The 19,549-nt window shown below is 42.0% G+C and overlaps 1 protein-coding gene across 1 annotated transcript in view; it reads left to right on the plus strand.

The window, feature by feature from the left end:
• CPXM2 (carboxypeptidase X, M14 family member 2) overlaps nucleotides 1-19,549 on the plus strand; it is an 85,141-nt gene that overhangs the window by 29,555 nt on the left and 36,037 nt on the right. The window contains exons 4-5 of the mRNA XM_077258469.1: nucleotides 7,719-7,828; nucleotides 9,969-10,108. Coding sequence (XP_077114584.1) covers nucleotides 7,719-7,828; nucleotides 9,969-10,108 — 250 coding nt within the window. The remainder of the gene's footprint in view (nucleotides 1-7,718; nucleotides 7,829-9,968; nucleotides 10,109-19,549) is intronic.

The following is a 19,549-nucleotide window of genomic DNA, read 5'->3' on the forward strand; positions in this document are numbered from 1 at the left end:
CCTTACCTTGGCCATGTCCCTGAGTATCGCACACCTTGTGCTTTTTGTTACTCCAGTAACGTTGCAGCTCTGAAATATGGCAAAACTGGTGGCAAATGGCATCTTGGCAGCTACACGCTGGATTTTCCTCAATTCATGGGCAGTTATTTTGTGCCTTTTTTGCCCATCACGCTTCTTGCGACCCTGTTGGCTATTTGCCATGAAATGCTTGATTGTTCGGTGATCACGCTTCAAAAGTTTGGCAAATTCAAGACTGCTGCATCCCTCTGCAAGACATCTCACAATTTTGAACTCTTCAGAGCCCGTCAAATCTCTCTTCTGACCTATTTTGCCAAAGGAAAGGAAGTTGCCTAATAAGTAAGCATACCTTATATAGGGTGTTGATGTCATTTGACAACACCCCTCCTCATTACAGAGATGCACATCGCCTGATTTACTTAATTGGTAATTGGCTCTCAAGCCTGAACAGCTTGGAGTAGGACAACATGTATAAAAAGTACCATGTGATCAAAATACAACTTGCCTAATAATTCTGCACGCAGTGTATATACAATTCTGATCACGCTTCCTGTGGAAATAAAGCCCCAACCACACTTGTTTTAGATAAATCCACACCCACACTTCCTTAGAAGAAGCTCCACCAACACTTCCTTTAGGTAAAGCCACACACACACTTCCTGTAGAGAGACAAAGCTCTACTCACACTTCCTGTAGAGATAAAGCCCCACCTATACTTCCAAAAAAGATATATAGCCAAACCCACACTTCATTTTGGAGGATATAAGCCACACCCTCACTTAAAGGTAAAGCCTAGTCAACACACATTATAGAGAGACGAATCTTCACCCACACTTCATGTAGCTTGATAAAGCCACTCCTACACTTCCTGTAGATGAAGCTCAGCCAACACTTTCTATAAAGATAAAGCCCCACCCATACTTCCTGTAGAGATAAAGCCCCACCCACACTTGTTGTATATCGATAAAGCCCCACCCAGACTTCCTGTAGATTGATAATGCCCCGCCCAGACTTCCTGTAGAGATAAAACTCCACCCACACTTCTTGTATATAGCTAAAGCCCCACCCAGACTTCCTGTAGATTGCTAAAGCCCCACCCAGACTTCCTGTAGTTTAATAATGCCCCGCCCAGACTTCCTGTAGAGATAAAACTCCACCCACACTTCTTGTATATAGCTAAAGCCCCACCCAGACTTCTTGTATATAGCTAAAGCCCCACCCAGACTTCCTGTAGATTGCTAAAGCCCCACCCAGACTTCCTGTAGATTGATAATGCCCCGCCCAGACTTCCTGTAGAGATAAAACTCCACCCACACTTCTTGTATATAGCTAAAGCCCCACCCAGACTTCCTGTAGAGTGATAACGCCCCACCCAGACTTCTTATGTATATATATATATACACTGCTCAAAAAATAAAGGGAACACTTAAACAACAGAATATAACTCCAAGTAAATCAAACTTCTGTGAAATCAAACTGTCCACTTAGGAAGCAGCATTGATTGACAATCAATTTCACATGCTGTGGTGCAAATGGAATAGACAACAGATGGAAATTATTGGCAATTATCAAGACACCCTCAATAAAGGAGTGGTTCTGCAGGTGGGGACCACAGACCACATCTCAGTACCAATGAATTCTGGCTGATGTTTTGGTCACTTTTGAATGTTGGTTGTGATTTCACACTCGTGGTAGCATGAGAAGGACTCTACAACCCAGACAAGTGGCTCAGGTAGTGCAGCTCATCCAAGATGGCACATCAATGAGAGCTGTGGCAAGAAGGTTTGCTGTGTCTGTCAGCGTAGTGTCCAGAGGCTGGAGGCCCTACCAGGAGACAGGCCAGTACACCTGGAGAAGTGGAGGGGGCCATAGGAGGGCAACAACCCAGCAGCAGGACCTGTACCTCCGCCTTTGTGCAAGGAGCAACAGGAGGAGCCCTGCAAAATGACCTCCAGCAGGCCACAAATGTGCATGTGTCTTGTGTCTGCACAAACAGTTAGAAATTGACTCCATGAGGATGGTCTGATGGCCCGACGTCCACAGATGGGGGTTGTGCTCACAGTCCAACACCGTGCAGGATGCTTGGCATTTGCCACAGAACACCAGGATTGGCAAATTCACCACTGGTGCCCTGTGCTCTTCACAGATGAAAGCAGGTTCACACTGAGCACATGTGACAGATGTGAGAGAGTCTGGCGATGTTGTGGAGAGGATCTGCTGCCTGCAACATCCTTCAGCATGACCAGTGTGGCAATGGGTCAGTAATGGTGTGGGGTGGCATTTCTTTGGAGGGCCGCACAGCCCTCCATGTGCTCGCCAGAGGTAGCCTGACTGCCATTAGGTACCGAGATGAGATCCTCAGACACCTTGTGAGACCATATGCTGGTGCGGTTGGCCGTGGGTTCCTTCTAATGCAGGACAATGCCAGACCTCATGTAGCTGGAGTACCTGCAAGATGAAGGCATTGAAGCTATGGACTGGCCCGCCAGTTCCCCAGACCTGAATCCGATTGAGCACATCTGAGACATCATGTCTCACTCCATCCACCAACGTCACGTTGCACCACAGACTGTCCAGGAGTTGGCGGATGCTTTAGTCCAGGTCTGGGAGGAGATCCCTCAGGAGACCATCCAGCACCTCATCAGGAGCATGCCCAGGCTTTGTAGGGAGGTCATACAGGCACGTGGAAGCCACACACACTACTGAGCATCTTTTCCTTGTCATGAGGCATTTCCACTGAAGTTGGATCAGCCTGTAATTTGATTTTCCACTTTGATTTTGAGCATCATTCCAAATCCAGACCTCCATGGGATATTCATTTTGATTTACATTGATAATTGTTATGTTTTACTGTTATGAACACATTTCACTGTGCAATGAATAAAAATTTGCAACCGGAATATTTCATTCAGAGATATCTAGGATGTGGCATTTTAGCGTTCCCTTTATTTTTTTGAGCAGTATATATATATATATATATATATATATATTTAAAGCCCTGCAAAGACTTGCTGAAGGTTGATAGAGCCCCGCCCACACTTCTTGTATGCATATATATATATATATATATATATACAAGAAGTGTGTATATATATAAAGCCCCAACCAGACTTCCTGTAGAATGATAAAGCCCCAACCAGACTTCCTGTAGAATGATAAAGCTCCACCCAGACTTCTTGTAGAATGATAAAGCTCCACCCGGACTTCCTGTAGAATGATAAAGCCCCACCCAGACTTCCTGTAGAATGATAAAGCCCCACCCAGATTTCCTTTAGAATGATAAAGCCCCACCCAGACTTCCTGTAGAATGATAAAGCCCCGCCCAGACTTCCTGTAAAATGATAAAGCCCCACCCAGACTTCCTGTAGATTGCTAAAGCCCTGCCCAGACTTCCTGTAGATTGCTAAAGCCCTGCCCAGACTTCCTGCAGAATGATAAAGCCCTGCCCAGACTTCCTGTAGAATGATAAAGCCCCACCCAGACTTCCTGTAGATTGATAAAGCCCTGCCCAGACTTCCTGTAGAATGATAAAGCCCCACCCAGACTTCCTGTAGAATGATAAAGCCCTGCCCAGACTTCCTGTAGAATGATAAAGCCCCACCCAGACTTCCTGTAGAATGATAAAGCCCTGCCCAGACTTCCTGTAATCCATCTTTATATCACTGCTGATGGCAGAAAGTGAACAGAAAGTTAAACAGAAGGGAGAAGGGATCTGCAGACAATATAAAGTGATTTTCAGATTGTCTCTTTATTGCATTATCTATGAAACTAGATCAATTTGACAGAAAACACAGGGACCATTGAATAAAAACAAGGGAAGAAATTGATACTAGAATTCATAACACTGAAGCCTGCAGCAACAGGTGCTTACATGTTCATTATTTCACTTGATGGAAAAGACTAATCTTTCAATATGTACTGATTTGAGGCAAGATGAAATATCTGCCTCCAGGACTAGCCTACCTTAGACATATGTGTCAGCTTTCACACCACTGAGAATAGCAGGGATACACCAGAGTGAGCGACAGATGTCATACAGAACTCTCCTTGTGATAGCTGAAAACTTTACACAACATTCATTTTCCCATACACGATGCACATTTATAGTGTAAATAAATGTTTGTCTGAATTTTATGATCCCATTGCTTTAAAGGATTCCTTAAAGATACACCTATCACGGGTTGTCACTGAAGATCGCAGAGAAATATAGTGACAAGAATTTAAAGGGGTTGGTTAGTGGATAATATTTTTTCAGATTGCTCAGACTGATAAAATAATTAAATGAAGTGACACTTCCTTTACCGCTCCCCTGCTGTTCCCTTTGCGTTGCTGACCTGGTCCCTACTGGTCTCAACTTCCTGGTCCTGGTCAGGAAATGCTCACTCAGCCAATCACTGGCAGAGGCGTGTCATCCATGTGGCCATTGATTGGCTAAGCAGGTATTTACGGTTATTTTCAATGTGTCAAGACATGACCAGGTAGTAGAGACCAGTAAGGCCAGGGCAAACATAGTAATGGGAATGAGATCAATGAGGGTGAGTATCAATTATTTTAGATTTTAGATTTTTTATACCAGTCTCAGCTCACTGAACAGCTGATCTAACAGAAAGTGCACGTCTGGTCACCCTGACTATTAAGATAGGAAGATTCAATCATAGCTCTTACATAACAAGCACAGAATTCCTCATTAGGGAACTGTATTAGAGATCAGAGGTGAATATTACAGTCATGAAAGATACAGTCATGGCCGAAAGTGCTGGCCCCCTTTAAATTGTTCCAGAAAATGAAGTATTTCTCCAAGAAAATTATTGCAATTACACATGTTTTGCTATGCACAGGTTTATTTCGTTTGTGTGTTTTGAGACAACACAAAAGTAACGGAGAGAAAAAAGGCAAGGTGGATATAATTTCATACAAAACCCCAACAATGGGCAGGACAAAATTGTGGGCACCTTTGTAAAATTGTGTTTCCAAAACTTTGTTTCAAGCACGTGATTGTCGTTCAAACTCACTTATGGCAAGTAACAGGTGTGGGCAATATGAAAATCACACCAGAAACCAGATAAAAAGGGGAGAAGAAGTTGACTCAATCCTTGCATTGTGTGTCTAATTTTGCCACACTAAGAGTGGTGAACAGAAAGAGGAGAAAAGAACTGTCTGACGACTTGAGAACCAAAATTGTTGAAAAATATTAACAATGCCAAGGCTACAAGTCCATCATCGGAGATCTTGATGTTCCTTTTTCTGAAATTTACAAGAAGTTTACAACACATGGCACTGTAGCTAATCTCCCTGGACGTGGACAGCAGAGAAACATTGATAAAAGGTTGCAGGACAGTCTGGTTGATGAATAAGCAGCCCCAAACAAGTACCAAAGAAATTCAAGCTGTCCTTCAGGCTCAGGGTGCATCAGTGTCAGCACGAACTATCCCTTGACATTTGAATGAAATGAAACACTATGGCAGGAGACCCGGGAGGACCTCACTACTGACACAAGGATATAAAAAAGCTAGACTGCGGTTTGCCAAAATGTATGTGAGTAAGCCAAAAGCCTTCTGGAAAAAACGTCTGGTGGACAGATGAGACCAAGAGAAAGCTTTTTGGTAAAGCACATCATTCTTCTATTTACCAAAAATGGAATGAGGCCTACAAAGAATAGAAGACAGTACCTACAGTCAAATATGGTGGAGTTTCAAATTTGTTTTGGGGTTGTATTGCTGCCTCTGCCACTTGGTGCCATGACTCTGTGCAAGGCATCATGAAATCTGAAGGTTACCAATGGATTTTGGGTCGCAATGTAGTGCCCTGTGTCAGAAAGGTGGGTTTGCGTCTTAGGTCATGGGTCTTCCTACACGACAACAACCCCAAACATACTTCAAGAAGCACCCAGAAATGGGTGAAAACAAAGTGCTGGAGAGTTCTGAAGTGTCCAGCAATGAGTCCGGATCTAAATCCCAATGAACACCTGTGGAGAGATCTTAAAATTGCTGTTGGGAGAAGGCGCCTTCACATATGAGAGACCTGGAGCAGTTTGCAAAGGAAGAATGGTCCAAAATTCCAGTTAAGTGGTGTAAGGAGCTTGTTGATGGTTATAGGAAGCGATTGATTGCAGTTATGTATTCCAAAGGGTGTGCAACCAAATATTAAGCTGAGGGTGGCAATCATTTTGTCTGGCTAATTTTTGGAGGCTTTGTGTGTAATTGCAATAATTTTCTTTGAGAAATACTTCATTTTCTGAAACAATTTCAAGGGTGCCAACACTTTCAGCCATGACTGTGTGACACCCATAATATACACACTGATCTTCAGCTTTCAGCTTTGGTCCTGGGTTGGGCAGCTACACTTCTAACTAGAGTTTCCTGTGTTGGCACGCTAAAGGCAATCTGTCAGCAGGTTTATGCTACCTCATCTCAAAGCAGCATAGTGTAGGAAATAGAGACCCTAATTCCAGTGATATATAAGTTTAAAGGCTGCAGCAGTTGTGACACAAAGTTCTCAGATGTAGGATGAAGGAAGGCTCAGAAAGCTGCCCCCTGCCCACACTATGGAGTCACCGCTTTCTATGCACATTGTCTATTCAAAGTAAGCTGCTTATCAGAGGATGGGCGTGCTCGGACTAGCAGTTATGTAAGCAGCAGTGCAGGCAGTGATAATATCCAGCTGATAAAACCTTGATTGTATGGAAACAACTGCACACAACAGCCTAATAAGTGACACATCACTTAATTCAGTGTTTAGCCCCTATATCATGCTGTCCTCAGATTACACAGCAAATACCTGCTAACAGATTATCTTTAAGGGGCTGATTGACTGCTCATTTAAATAATGAAGCCTCATTCTGTATCTATACATCAAGAAAGAAAATGGGGCTGGCTTGGATATTAAATTGAAAAGTCAGAAAAGTCAGCAAGCACCCTACTCATAAGCCTTGATGACATGCCAACACAGGATATGCTTTTATTTGTTGACCAGAAGTAAAGAAAGGACCAAGGCTGAGAGCTGAAGTTTTAAAAGTTCAAAAGTATTTGTCAAGTCTCACCATGTGAGGAGGACCCTCTAAGCACCAGGTCTGGGTGGGCACATAGACCCCGGGCCTTGATGCAGCAAGCTGAAAGGCACATGGGCAGAGCGGACTTGGAACACTCTGGAATCTCTGGAGACGCAGGGTGGATGAAGTATAACCCAGCAGGGATGGAAGCAAGTAAACACAGTACGCACAGAAGGTGGAGGACCCCAAACACAGCTGTCTAAAAACTCAATCCCAAGACTCAGGGGTGAATGTCAATGGACCTTAAATAGGTCTGGGGAGATGATGTCACTGATCCACACCGGGTATTCTGTAAAATCTGGCGTGGAGCACAACAGAGGGCAGCAGTCCCAGGGGAAGGGAGCGAAGCCCGGATACCTTGGGAATACTATTTAGAACACAAGTGTTTATTTCCCTGCTTTCATTTTTTCTAATCACAGATAATTTTACTAATTACTACTAAATCACAGGTTTTCAGAGTTGTCTTGGTTTTGATGTAATAAGGGTCATCCAGACACGTGACGAATAGTAATTTTCCTCTCTACAGTAATGAATTTTGTCATATTTCATTAGATACTCAGGTGCTGTCTGAGTGCCTGCTAAGAGCTCTGGTTATCCACTCGTTGTACATGTCCATGATTGCATATCACTAGTTTTCTGGTTTATCCTGTAGGTTGCCCCCCACTGGGCCTGGAGACCCTGAAAGTAACAGACTTCCAGCTTCATGCTTCAACAGTGAAACGTTACGGGCTGGGAGCCCACAGGGGCCGCCTCAATATCCAGGTGATTTGCAAATTTTGCTCTTATCTTTTATATATGTGCATAAAGTGCATTCGTTGTAGCTATGATATATATATATATATATATATATATATATATATATATATATATATTATTTTTACCTACTGGTACATTGACAGATATCCACTGCAGTGCTGTCTCTGTGATTTAGGAGCGCATGGACAAAGTGCATCTTTCTAAACTTTTCAGTAGTTAAAGCGTATCTGTCACCTAGGGCCGGACTGGGTATGAACTCACCCGCTTCCAAAGCTAGAGGGTCTGTATTACAAATGCGGCCCTGCCTGACTGCAGGAGGAAATCAAAATGTGCTGTCCTTCCAAACTGCGTACTTTGTCCTGATTAATACGCTAAAGCGGTGTGCCGTGCTACATAGACTTAATGGTGCATGATATAACCAGTGCGGGGAGGGGGAGTTACGTTTGGAATCTGTACAGTTTAGAGGGAACACCTAGGGAAAAGGGGTCTTAGGGAAACTTTTCAGCATCAGCAGCAGGGAAGAGGGACCTTGAGGATCTGTCCATCAGGCTAGTTGGGTCGAGATTCAGCAGCAGCAGCAGCAGAGGTGAGGAGGGACACTGAGGACCGGTCAATCACATTAAGCGGTTTAGAATAAACTTTCAAGTTAGATTATCAAAGTAAGTACACCCGCCTCATCAGGTCTAATATAAATTATATCATTACGTGTAGTTTGTATTGTGAAATCTGGTGACTGATTCGCCTTATTTACCATTCGCTATTCTCATGGTCTTTCCTGCTGAATCATGATAACCAGGATTTATTTGTCTCGAGTAACCATAGATACCGTACTTAATGGAGAACATACCAGTCAATAATATGGTAAAAATCCCAATAATGGGTTAATTTATCAGGAAATAATAGGATAGGACCGTATCGGACAAACTGCATATTCACTATGAACATACCACCCAGAAAAAAGCAGTCATAAGTCCCATTATATGAAAATTACAAAAACTTTATTGGTAACAACAGGCATAAAACAGCAGAGAGAAGATCCCCCACATCACCCTCAGCACGTGCAATAGGACAAGAATGGGTGCATACAATAATATCTACCAATGGCAGTATTGTCAGATAACAGTCTTAAGTATACATAGGTAATCCAACAGAATAGTCACATACAGTACTGACATATAATGTCAACTATATATAGTTCAACCCTTGAGGAAGGCATTTGCCGAAACGCGCGTCGGGGTGGACGGGAGCTGGGAGCATATACACTTATATTATTTGGCCTACCGGTATGTATACCACATATATATATGTATATATAGTTGACATTATATGTCAGTACTGTATGTAACTATTCTGTTGGATTACCTATGTATACTTAAGGCTGTTATCTGACAATACTGCCATTGGTAGGTATTATTGTATAGTTTTTCATATAATGGGACTTATGACTGCTTTTTTCTGGGTGGTTTGTCTCGAGACAAGCTGCATTGTTGTTAAAGATTTTATTCATTGTCTGTGACGTCGATGTCAGGAGGTGAGAGGCACTTGGCTGTTTGCCATGTATTAGCAGATATGGCAGGTATACAGTACATGCATCCTGATCACACAGGGGCACAATACCTGCCGGCGGTGCTCACGGGATGGCAGATAGCCAATTGATCCCATTAACAGTAGAACATCTGATGCAGAATTAAGAGGCATCACTGGGAGACCCCTCAATTATCGGATGAGGAATTGCATCCATTGGGGGGCAAGAATATAAAGGTGGAAATACACACCCGGCTCTTCTTTCTGGGTGGTTAAACTTCGCTCCATAATGGGGTCTAATTTCAGCCTTGTTATGGGATCCTGTATTTTTTACAACATAGATTGATATCAATGGTTTAGGACCAGTTGATATTGATTATAGCTTTTGCTTCACTCTTGCAATATCTTAGTTTATTGTTTATTCCTAGTTTAGGTTTTTCGTAGAAGTTTCCATAAGACATTATAACAGACCAAGGCAAATTGTTGCATTTTATCACTGAAGGAGATGATTTAGGCCTAGTTTTCCCATATGGTCTAAGCTTATATTTTTCCTATATATGAACAGTTATATTCTTTGAACAAGTTTTAGACTTTACCTTGATCTGTGCTTGTTATATGACAGGCAGGGGTCAACGAAAACGACCTGTTTGATGGGGCTTGGTGCGCAGGAAGGAGCGACCTGCACCAGTGGCTGGAAGTAGACGCTCGAAGACTCACCAAGTTCACGGGGGTCATCACACAAGGCAGAAACTCACTCTGGCTGTAAGTATAAGATCACTTTTAGATGACAACCTCTTGTGCTGCGGATAGATCCACCGCACATCAAATCCTCCTACATCCCATACCAGTTTCCATAGAGACAGTGCTAATTATTATTTGTCTGTAATTATTCAGTTTGCAAGTTTAAGTGCAAACCATTTTTATCCCTTTTGCAATCTCCTAAAAATATACTCTGCTACCTTGTGGTATAATATGGTCTTGAGATATTATCTAGTGCATGCCTGAGTTTGTATAGATAATGAGTATCGGGCATTAGTGTTGTAACGTCTCTCCTTGTAGAGAGAGACATGCCAGTGTAAGGAGACTTAGAGGCCATGCAATGCTCATCTTGGAATTTAAATATGCTAATTGCCTCTTGATGTTGCTCCTTAAACAACAGAGGTCCGTCATACAGCCAAATCAAATCTTTTGCTTTGCGCTTAGGAGCGGTAACACCCCGAAACACGTGTCTGCAAAAAGAGTATCCTGTTTGGCTGTGATAAGGCTCATTAAAGGGTCGATATTGACTTTTAGGATTACTATATTCAGTAGGTGACATAGTAGCTCAAGTCTTCTTCCTCTTCAAAGAGGAAATTTGAAAAGTTGTAGTATAAAACTTGAAGTATAAGTCCCCATAAAGAAAACCTGTTACTTGTCATAAATATAGATTTTTAAAAAGTAAATGCTGCTCTTCTTCTGAATTTGGCATTGTTTTTTTTGTGTTCCAGCACCTTTCAGTTCCAGAGATAGTGCCCTCTCATCCCTGCATGTAAATCTCGTGCTGTTTTAGCCAAGTGGGCGTCTTCTTAAGGACCACACCCATTTGGCTATACAGGGAAAAAGGGCCATATCTCAAGACCAGAGATGTGCTAAAAAAAAAGATAATGTTTGATTCAGTGGGATTTACGCAAGGTAGAAAAAAATACATATTATGGAAGTGACAGAGCACTACTAATAATGCATTATTGATTTCAATGGGTACCATGTAATATCTATTTTCACATGTGGTGACACTGCAGAGAATTATACACTTGTCACCTTTCTTTTTCAGTCCATGAGGGTTTCATTGCTATAACAGTTTTTTTCTCAATCAGGTATTTAAATCACGATTGCGCCTTTTTTTATAATTTATTTGGCTTTTTATTTATGCAATTTTTATACTACTATTTTTTATCTTGTTTTTGTAAAATCAGGAGGAAGCGTAAAAAAAAAAAGAAAATAAGTTTGTTTTTACATTTTTAACATTATTTTTCATACACCTTTAAAATTCATTTTTAAGTTGTTACCTCGTTTCCTAGAGAGTCAGTTCTATGTAACGAGAGCATATGTGACCCAGACTGTTCGGTGTCACAAGTGCTTAAAGCTGACTGAGGTCCAAGAAGAGAGACACCCTGTGAATAGCATTAGGGAACCATTCTCATAAAAAGTTGTCCAAAATAAATAACCTGTTAATTTATTTTTGTCTAGTAGAAATTGCAAGGAGAAAGTGTGGAGGACTGTAATCTCAATACGCTTTATTTGCTGTTGCTGAATCAGCTGCTTAGAAGAGTTAATGGACTTAAAAGTGTATTAAAGTCTATGTACAGGATTTTTTTTATTGTTCAGTTGCTTCCTAAATGAAAAGATTAGCAATTGTCTAAACGTTGCTGCACAGTATCTGTAAGGCTTTTATCTGTCTTTACAAAAAAATTACAAACGTTAGAGATAGCAGCAGGTTAAGGGAGGGGATTGTATACACATCTCATGACTATGACTAAGGGCAGTACTGCCTGAAACGCGTCAGCTTGTTTTTATGATGCACTAATAAAGGACAAGATTTTTATTCTATTTTCATGTCCTCCATTCAATATTTCCATGAGCTGGACAAGTGAGTGATTTGCATATATGAGACAACCCCTTTAATCAACAATCCAATAATCAATCTAAAGTTTATCAATAAAACGATATAACGAACTAATATAAAAAAATAGTAATTTGCCAGTGGATTAATAAAGATGCTTAACAGAAGGTTGAGGTTAGGGCTTGGCTCACAGTGGCGCCTTTTCATACTCGGAACTTATGACTCTATTAATATTTTATAGAAAATTTTCCAACATTGCTTTACTGTTTGACTGTCTCGACTGTTTCCACTTGGTGTGTGAATGTCATTGCACATGTTTTTGAGCTTTTGCTCATTAGATCTTCAGTGCCGTGATTTATAGACTGTCTCCACATCCCATGCATTGGGTACAATAAAACTTCCTAAAGATTTATAGAAGTTCAGCTGAGAATCGTAAATGTCTTCGAAGAAATTGGATAACTGGAAACACATATTGAGATTTCTTGGTGGACAAGTTAAAGCTTCAGCATCTTCTCTTGTACCCGTTTTATGGCGGCACTGTGGTTATTATTTTATAGACAGGGCATTGTTTTCTTTTGTGGTGGCCCAAAACATCTCCATTATCTGCAGAGAGAGTTCATACAGCAGTCCTCAGACTGGTTGTATGGCTACGTACTGAACATCCACATGTCGGTATGTGTTCTAGGTGCTTTTTATTTTTTTCCCATAGACTTTTATTTTATTTATTTTATTAGCGCCAGATTGCGCCGGATGGCCTTACGTTTCATCCATTTTTTACCGGATCCGGCAAAAAATTGACGGTTTGGTGGCCGGACAAAATGGACAGAGGAAGCCTATGGTGCCGGATCCGTCAAATGCAGGAATCCGGCTACGGATTCCGGTTTTCAAACTGAGCATGCCCAATTTTTTGAATTTTCCATTCTAGTCTTTCTGGTCTCTCTCTCTCTCTCTCAACATACCTGATCCAATTGGCCAGAACAGCTAGTCGGATCCGGCATAAAACCAGATCCGTCGCATCAGGTTTTTCACTATTTTCAATGGATCCAGCGATCCATCACACCGCCGGATTCAGCCTAACGGCGAAAACCGAATGTGTGAAAGTAGCTTGACTCGGAGAGAGTCGTTACATGGTGATAACACCATGATTAAAACTTCATTTTCCGTCTAACAGATCTTCAAGTCAACCGGCTGCACAAGGTTTTAACACTATTTATCTGCAAATTAAAGGTGTATCTGCAGATAAATAGCATTTCTGGTGATATCAGGCTCCCATTAAAGGAAGCATCATTCACAGACGATCCATTATGCCTGGGTCAGCATTGAAGGAGCCTTTGTGTCCTACTGTACCATGGTGTCTTGGTTCTGCCAATCAGTAGAGATCCCGATGTGCCACTTTACCATGAAAAGAGGCAGTTGTGATTACAATTGCAAATCAGATATCATCTGTTTGGGGGGCCATGTAACTGACCCTGACGGATACATTTACTATTTTGCAAATATATTTTGCCACGTGGCGCGTTGCAAAATCTACAATGATCTGCAGTAAGATGATTCTAGAAGTTGTTCTAGAATGTCAGACCGTTCATGTAACAATCTATGGCTGCAATTTGCCCCTAGATATACTGTATACTGCCGGGTATGTCACTTAGCTTCTGTATCTGGAGGTATTAAACTGATGCTGCTAAACTGTGAAATATTAGAAGTTACTTGATCTAATCGAAATACATCGAAAAACAAGTCAGTGCTGAATTATGAAGAAGTTCTAAAAATCTTAGGCATAGGACAGGTCATGATGACCTTTGTGTTATGGGCCTTCGATGTAGCAGATTACTACAGTCAATCATCTGCTGTAGGCGGCATTATGAATTGATTGTTCTTATCTATTGGAACATAATTTAAAATATTCCTTTTGGATTGTTCGTATCTCTTAGCCACCTTTGTTGCATGTGATAAAGAATCTGGCCAACAGGGTGGCTAATAATTGATATTTTGAAATGAAGCACTGAAGATGTGTCATTTTGAATTACCGTAGTCATGTCAATAAGTTGGGAGTACTGGTGAAGGAAAGCTGCTTGTCTAGGCGTTACATAACAATTTTGGGCTAGATTTCACTTTGCAGAGACTTTAGTTGTGTATCTTATTTCAAACTTTGTTCCTATCGCTGGAGCAACACAGCAGATCCATGTGTGAAGCACAGTGAGGCACAAGAAATGTAACAGGCTGCACACTGCGCAGCATTAGCATCTCGGGGGCAGACTCTCACCACTGCATAGAAGAGCATAGGGGATCCATGAGCAACAGCATTACATAGTCTACAAATAAGGGGAAGCAACCTGTAAGCAATTCAGTGTCTAAAGCAGAATAAAACAGGGCTAAGGTTGTAACCCAGTGCACTTCAGAAATATTGCTATGGAAGACCCAGGCAGATTGTGTCTGATACTTTATTACTCATGATCCCTTAGTGCTCGAGGTCCTTACTCCTGTATTACAAAAACTATTATGTGATATACACGTGGCACGCTTGCAGCCAAAAGTAGCTGGGATCTTCAAAAGATAGAGGCGTAGCTGCTACGAGCATCTGTTAAGGCACAAAACAATTTAGCTGCTATTGATTCAACTGATGAAGTGTATTCTCTAATCCATTTGTCAAAGTGAACATTGTAACAAGGTGGCACGGGGTGGTAGCCATGACCGAGTCTCTCAAAGCAACAGTCCAGAAGCACTCTGGCCCCTTGCACAGAAAATGTCAGTTCTAATCCCAGCCCTGGGTCACAGTGGGTTACCTCAGACTTCAGCTGTTTTCCACAATGGGACGACATCCTCCGGATGAACCACGCTTCACACTGTATAGGGCCCAACAGGGGCAACTTGTATTTTAATAATAAAGGTGTAGAAATGAACAAGAGATGAATGATTCCTATTCTGTCCCTATACACAGCAACGGCTGCAGCTAAGTCCATGACTCTCAGCAAGCTCTCTGGAGCCAAGGTCTCTGGTGGGGCACCAACACAGACCTTGTGCCCTGTTCCACTGCCTGGCAGTCCTTGGCAGTTTGAAGTCCACAGCCGGGGATTACTTCTGTCCCAGATGGGGATCCACATATACCCCAAACAGGGGTTCTCACTGTTCCAAACGGAAACACACATGCCCCAGACGGGGACACACATATGTCCCAGACGGGGGCTCCTTCTCTCTTAAGCGGGGACACACCTGTGCTCCAGACACCCTGCTTGGGCTCTGACCAGGAAGCATGAGCTTCCTGCTCCCTTGAGGCTGCAACTCCAGCCCCTTAAATTAATCCCTTCTGTCCCTGCCTCTGGCATGTGCATAACAAGCACAGCACAACAATCATACGTGGCAGACACACCACCTTTGACAGTGTATAACAAGCCTTATAACAACATAAGGCATAAGTGGTACATAGCATTATTGAACAACAGCGAAACTTTAACATGTTAACATCCAGGTACACCATCCGGGTACCGCATAAAGTGCACAGGACCAGCATGAAGGAGAAAGGGAATACCGAGGATATCCGCCACCTCGTTACAGCATTATGGACAGAAGGCGATTCAGCAGCAGGGCAAGACAGGATGTGGATCAGTGAGTATCAGGGCATCGGCATATGCAGAATGGGAGGCAGACAAGTATAGTAGCGACAGATAAAGTTCCGAAAGTGTGGATATAGACAAGAATTGTATATTTTTGATCGATCCAGGACTTGAAGCCTTGAAGCAGACAAATGGTTAATGGCAGAACTATATGTAGTATAAGACAGATAGTCAGTGACTGAGACCTATGCAATTGGTTAACCACAGACAGCAGCACTGAACATGCAAGCAAGATACTTGTTTATGGAGGCAATAAGACACAGTTGCAGCAGGCTTCTAGTGTGAAAAGCAACAGAAGTAGAAGTGACAATAATTCATTATGCTTACAGCAGAGAAATGGTTAACTGCAGCAATGTTAAAAAGCCAAACTAGATAATTGATTGCAGAGATGATAACACATTGCTGCAGCAGAGTTCTAGTGTGAAAAGCACCAAAAGTAGCAGAGAAGAATTAGTTAGGCTTACAGCAGACAAACGGCTAACTGCAGCAATAATAAATAGGCAAACTAGATACTTGATTGCAAAGATGAAAACACTCCATTTAAGCAGAGTAGCAGCATGAAGAGCACCTACTAACAGTGGAGAAGAATGCAAATAGTTAATAAATAAGCAGGATTTTGTTGAAGAGAAGATTAGCAAGCCTAGAAATGTGGATGGTGAGGCAAACTCATAAAGTACAAGTAGCAACTGAATGCCAATCCGACTTAATATTCAGACAGCACACAGTCCTCAGAGCTGGACGTAAAAGGTCATGGGTGAGGATGTCAAAGATAGATGTTGGGTCACGGCAGAGACCAGGCGCAGACATGCACAGGTAGGCAGAGTACCTTTGTTCCTATGTATTACACAATATACCTGTGTGAAGTGGAGTTATATTCAGAGTCTAATGACTGTAATCCAGCCTGGAATACTGCAGTCTAGAGCTAAGCAGGACCTAGAATAATAAGCCCCGATATAGGGCATATGTCAGAAGAGTGTGATGTTATTCTTTATACCTATTATGCTCTATTTATCCAGCATACTATTGTGCAATATCGCTCATAACATGAATGAAGAAAACAAATGAGCAGAGATTAGCATACATTGCTGATTAAAAGCAGAATGCATCTGTTCCCCGAGCCGCTCCGTTTTTTTTTCAGTTTTGCACCTTGTCATTCCTTTCACACCTCGGTGTATTTTTTTCGGTAGATAACACTTTATATATCTCTTAAGATTTAACGCAATGAGCAGATTGACTGCTAGAAATTAGATTAAATTTGGATTTAGCTCTAAGAAGATTTCAAAACATTTTTAGAGATGCAAATCATCAATATACGAGTTCCTATATTCATGATAAAAGAGTTTTCCTGGTACTGCAATGCTGTGCTGTGATGTCTTGTCATCGACAGCGACATCTATGATATGGAAAAAAATATTTTTACATGTTAGCGATTGCTTTTAGTTAAAAAAATTACATGAAGTTTAAGGCTGCAATCCTGATTCCTTCACTTTTATTCAGACCCCCCCTTCCCTGATATACAGTTTTTCAGCTTGATTTAAGTTTCAGATATTTTTCTTGTGGGAGTATCTCTCCCAGTAATATAGGCTGCATGTGAGTGTTAAGTCTGTGTGTGCCTTGCTTTCAAGCATGAGCACAGCTTCTATCCTGCACCTATTTGCTCTCCATGTGATATCTTCCTTGTCTACAGCCTGTTTTCTCTGCGCTCCGTAAGATAGTGTCTCCTCTCCATGCATATCTGTCTACAACAATCTTTTTCCTGTTTTTTCTAATGCTGGGAGAAGGGAAGGGGGAGCAGAGAATCATCAGGAGATGAGTGAATATATTTGAGTGGAATTGAGCTCTATTCAAATTTTGCAAAAATCTGCATTTGCAAAAATGTGGATTTTTTACAATTCACTTTCATGCAGATTAATGATGCTCATAAAGTGGAAACATTTGGGGAACCTGATGGCCTCTAAGCTTCCTGACATTAGCTGCCTTGTCATCCCACTTCTTTTTCCATCACCCAATTACTATGATGGGTCCTCCACCTGTGGACAGATAAGGCATGTAGGTTGAGAAGAAGCTGCTCACTGAGATGAGTGCTTCTCTGCTGTGATGCTAGTCACTACTCATGGACAAGCTGCGAGGCTGGGTAATCAAAAGGTCCACTGTCAGAAGCAGGAGGGTACCTTATAGACAAAGGGGTGAGACAAAAGAATAGTAAGGTCACAGTCCAGGGGTCGAAAGCCAAGAGGGTACGTCATAGACAAAGGGGCAAGACAAAAGAATAGTCAGGTCATGGTCCAGGGGTCAAAAGCCAGGAGGGTACGTCATAGACAAAGGGGTGATACAAAAGAATAGTCAGGTCATGGTCCAGGGGTCAAAAGCCAAGAGGGTATATCATAGACAGAGGAGTGATACAAAAGAATAGTCAGGTCACGGTCCAGGGGTCGAAAGCCAAGAGGGTAAGTCATAGACAGAGGGGTGAGACAAAATAATAGTCAAGTCATGGTCCAGGGGCCATAACCTAGGAGGGTATGTCATAGACAGAGGGGTGAGGTAAAAGAATAGTCAGCTCACGATACAGGGGTCAAAATACCAGGAAGATAGCGGATCAAGCAAAGGGCTGAGGCAAAGGGATGGTCAAAGCATGGTCCTAGGACAGGCAGCAGTAGATCAGGACACAGAGCACAGTGAAACAAGGCAAATATACACCAGTGAGCAAGAAGCTACAATTGGCACTTGAGAGCTGGCTAAATAGCCAGGTAATTATCCGAACAGGAGACACCTGGATGAAGCTCAGGCAACACCCTACTCTGACAACTCAGCATGCCGCTGCTCTAGATTGGTCGGCAGACAGTAATTCACTGCGTCCAGACACACTAAAAGGTGGAATTGTGACACCCGGGTTGCAATTCCGTATTGATCCCATTGCACAAACCTTACTCCTCTTTCCTATTAATGCAAATGAAGGGAATAAGCGATGACACCTGTTCTGCTCCAGTGCTGCCTCTACTTATCGCTGTGCCCTGCAGTCTGAGGAGTGAGGAATTAACAAATGGGCACTTGCATGCACAGTGCTGATATGCTGATTTGCTTGTGCTGCCAGCTTCATCATGATGCACCATGCAATAGGGCACACTAACCCTCTGGACCCAGTCACTGTCTAACCCCCTGTGACCCTGACCATTACGGCATATTTGGAATTTATTTTTTTACTACTTCATGCTTGGAAAATGTAGATGCTTTTCCTTAACATCTCTCTGAAAACACAGAATTTTGCAAAACCCCAAAAATTAAAAATTGCTACTCGAGCTACTTGTTACGTTTCTATTGATAGCAATAGCCCAACGATTTTTGGTGGTGAGATAAATAGTGTAGTGGTATCCCGTGCCACAGTCTACAGCTGGAGAAGACGGCTATCATATTTACAAAGCGTCTAGTCATACGGGGACTTTAGTGTCCTCTGACGCTCATGCATCATATACCACACCTGGAAACCCTTCAGCATTGCTCAGGTTCTTACGTGCCATAAGTGAAAGAGTCTGAAGTGTTGCCAGATATGATAAGCAAATACTGATTTCTCGCTTCAGGAACAATTTTATGTTACTTTACTAAATATTTTACATACTTTCTTTGGAAAACGCTCATTCAAGTTTTGACTGTGTTTGGAAGATAAATTAAAGAGTGACGATAAAGGACATACTGATAAGAGGCGGACATGGCGCTACTATAGTGCCCTTGGGGTGAGTGTTTCCAGTCTCGGTTGGTCCAATTTTGACCTTTGCAGTGGGGCATCCTCTAACAGAGTGTCTTTGGTGTGCTACTTTGTAGAACCTAGAATATAAGGCATAATTTCAGTTGTTTCACACTTTTTTGTTAAATATACAGTATAATTCCACATGTGTTAATTCATAGTTTTGATGCCTTCAGTGTGAATGTACAATTTTCATAGTCATGAAAATACAGAAAAATCTTTAAATGAGAAGGTGTGTCCAAACTTTCGGTCTG

Source organism: Ranitomeya variabilis, chromosome 4 (genome assembly GCF_051348905.1).
Source record: "Ranitomeya variabilis isolate aRanVar5 chromosome 4, aRanVar5.hap1, whole genome shotgun sequence".
NCBI lineage: Eukaryota > Metazoa > Chordata > Amphibia > Anura > Dendrobatidae > Ranitomeya > Ranitomeya variabilis.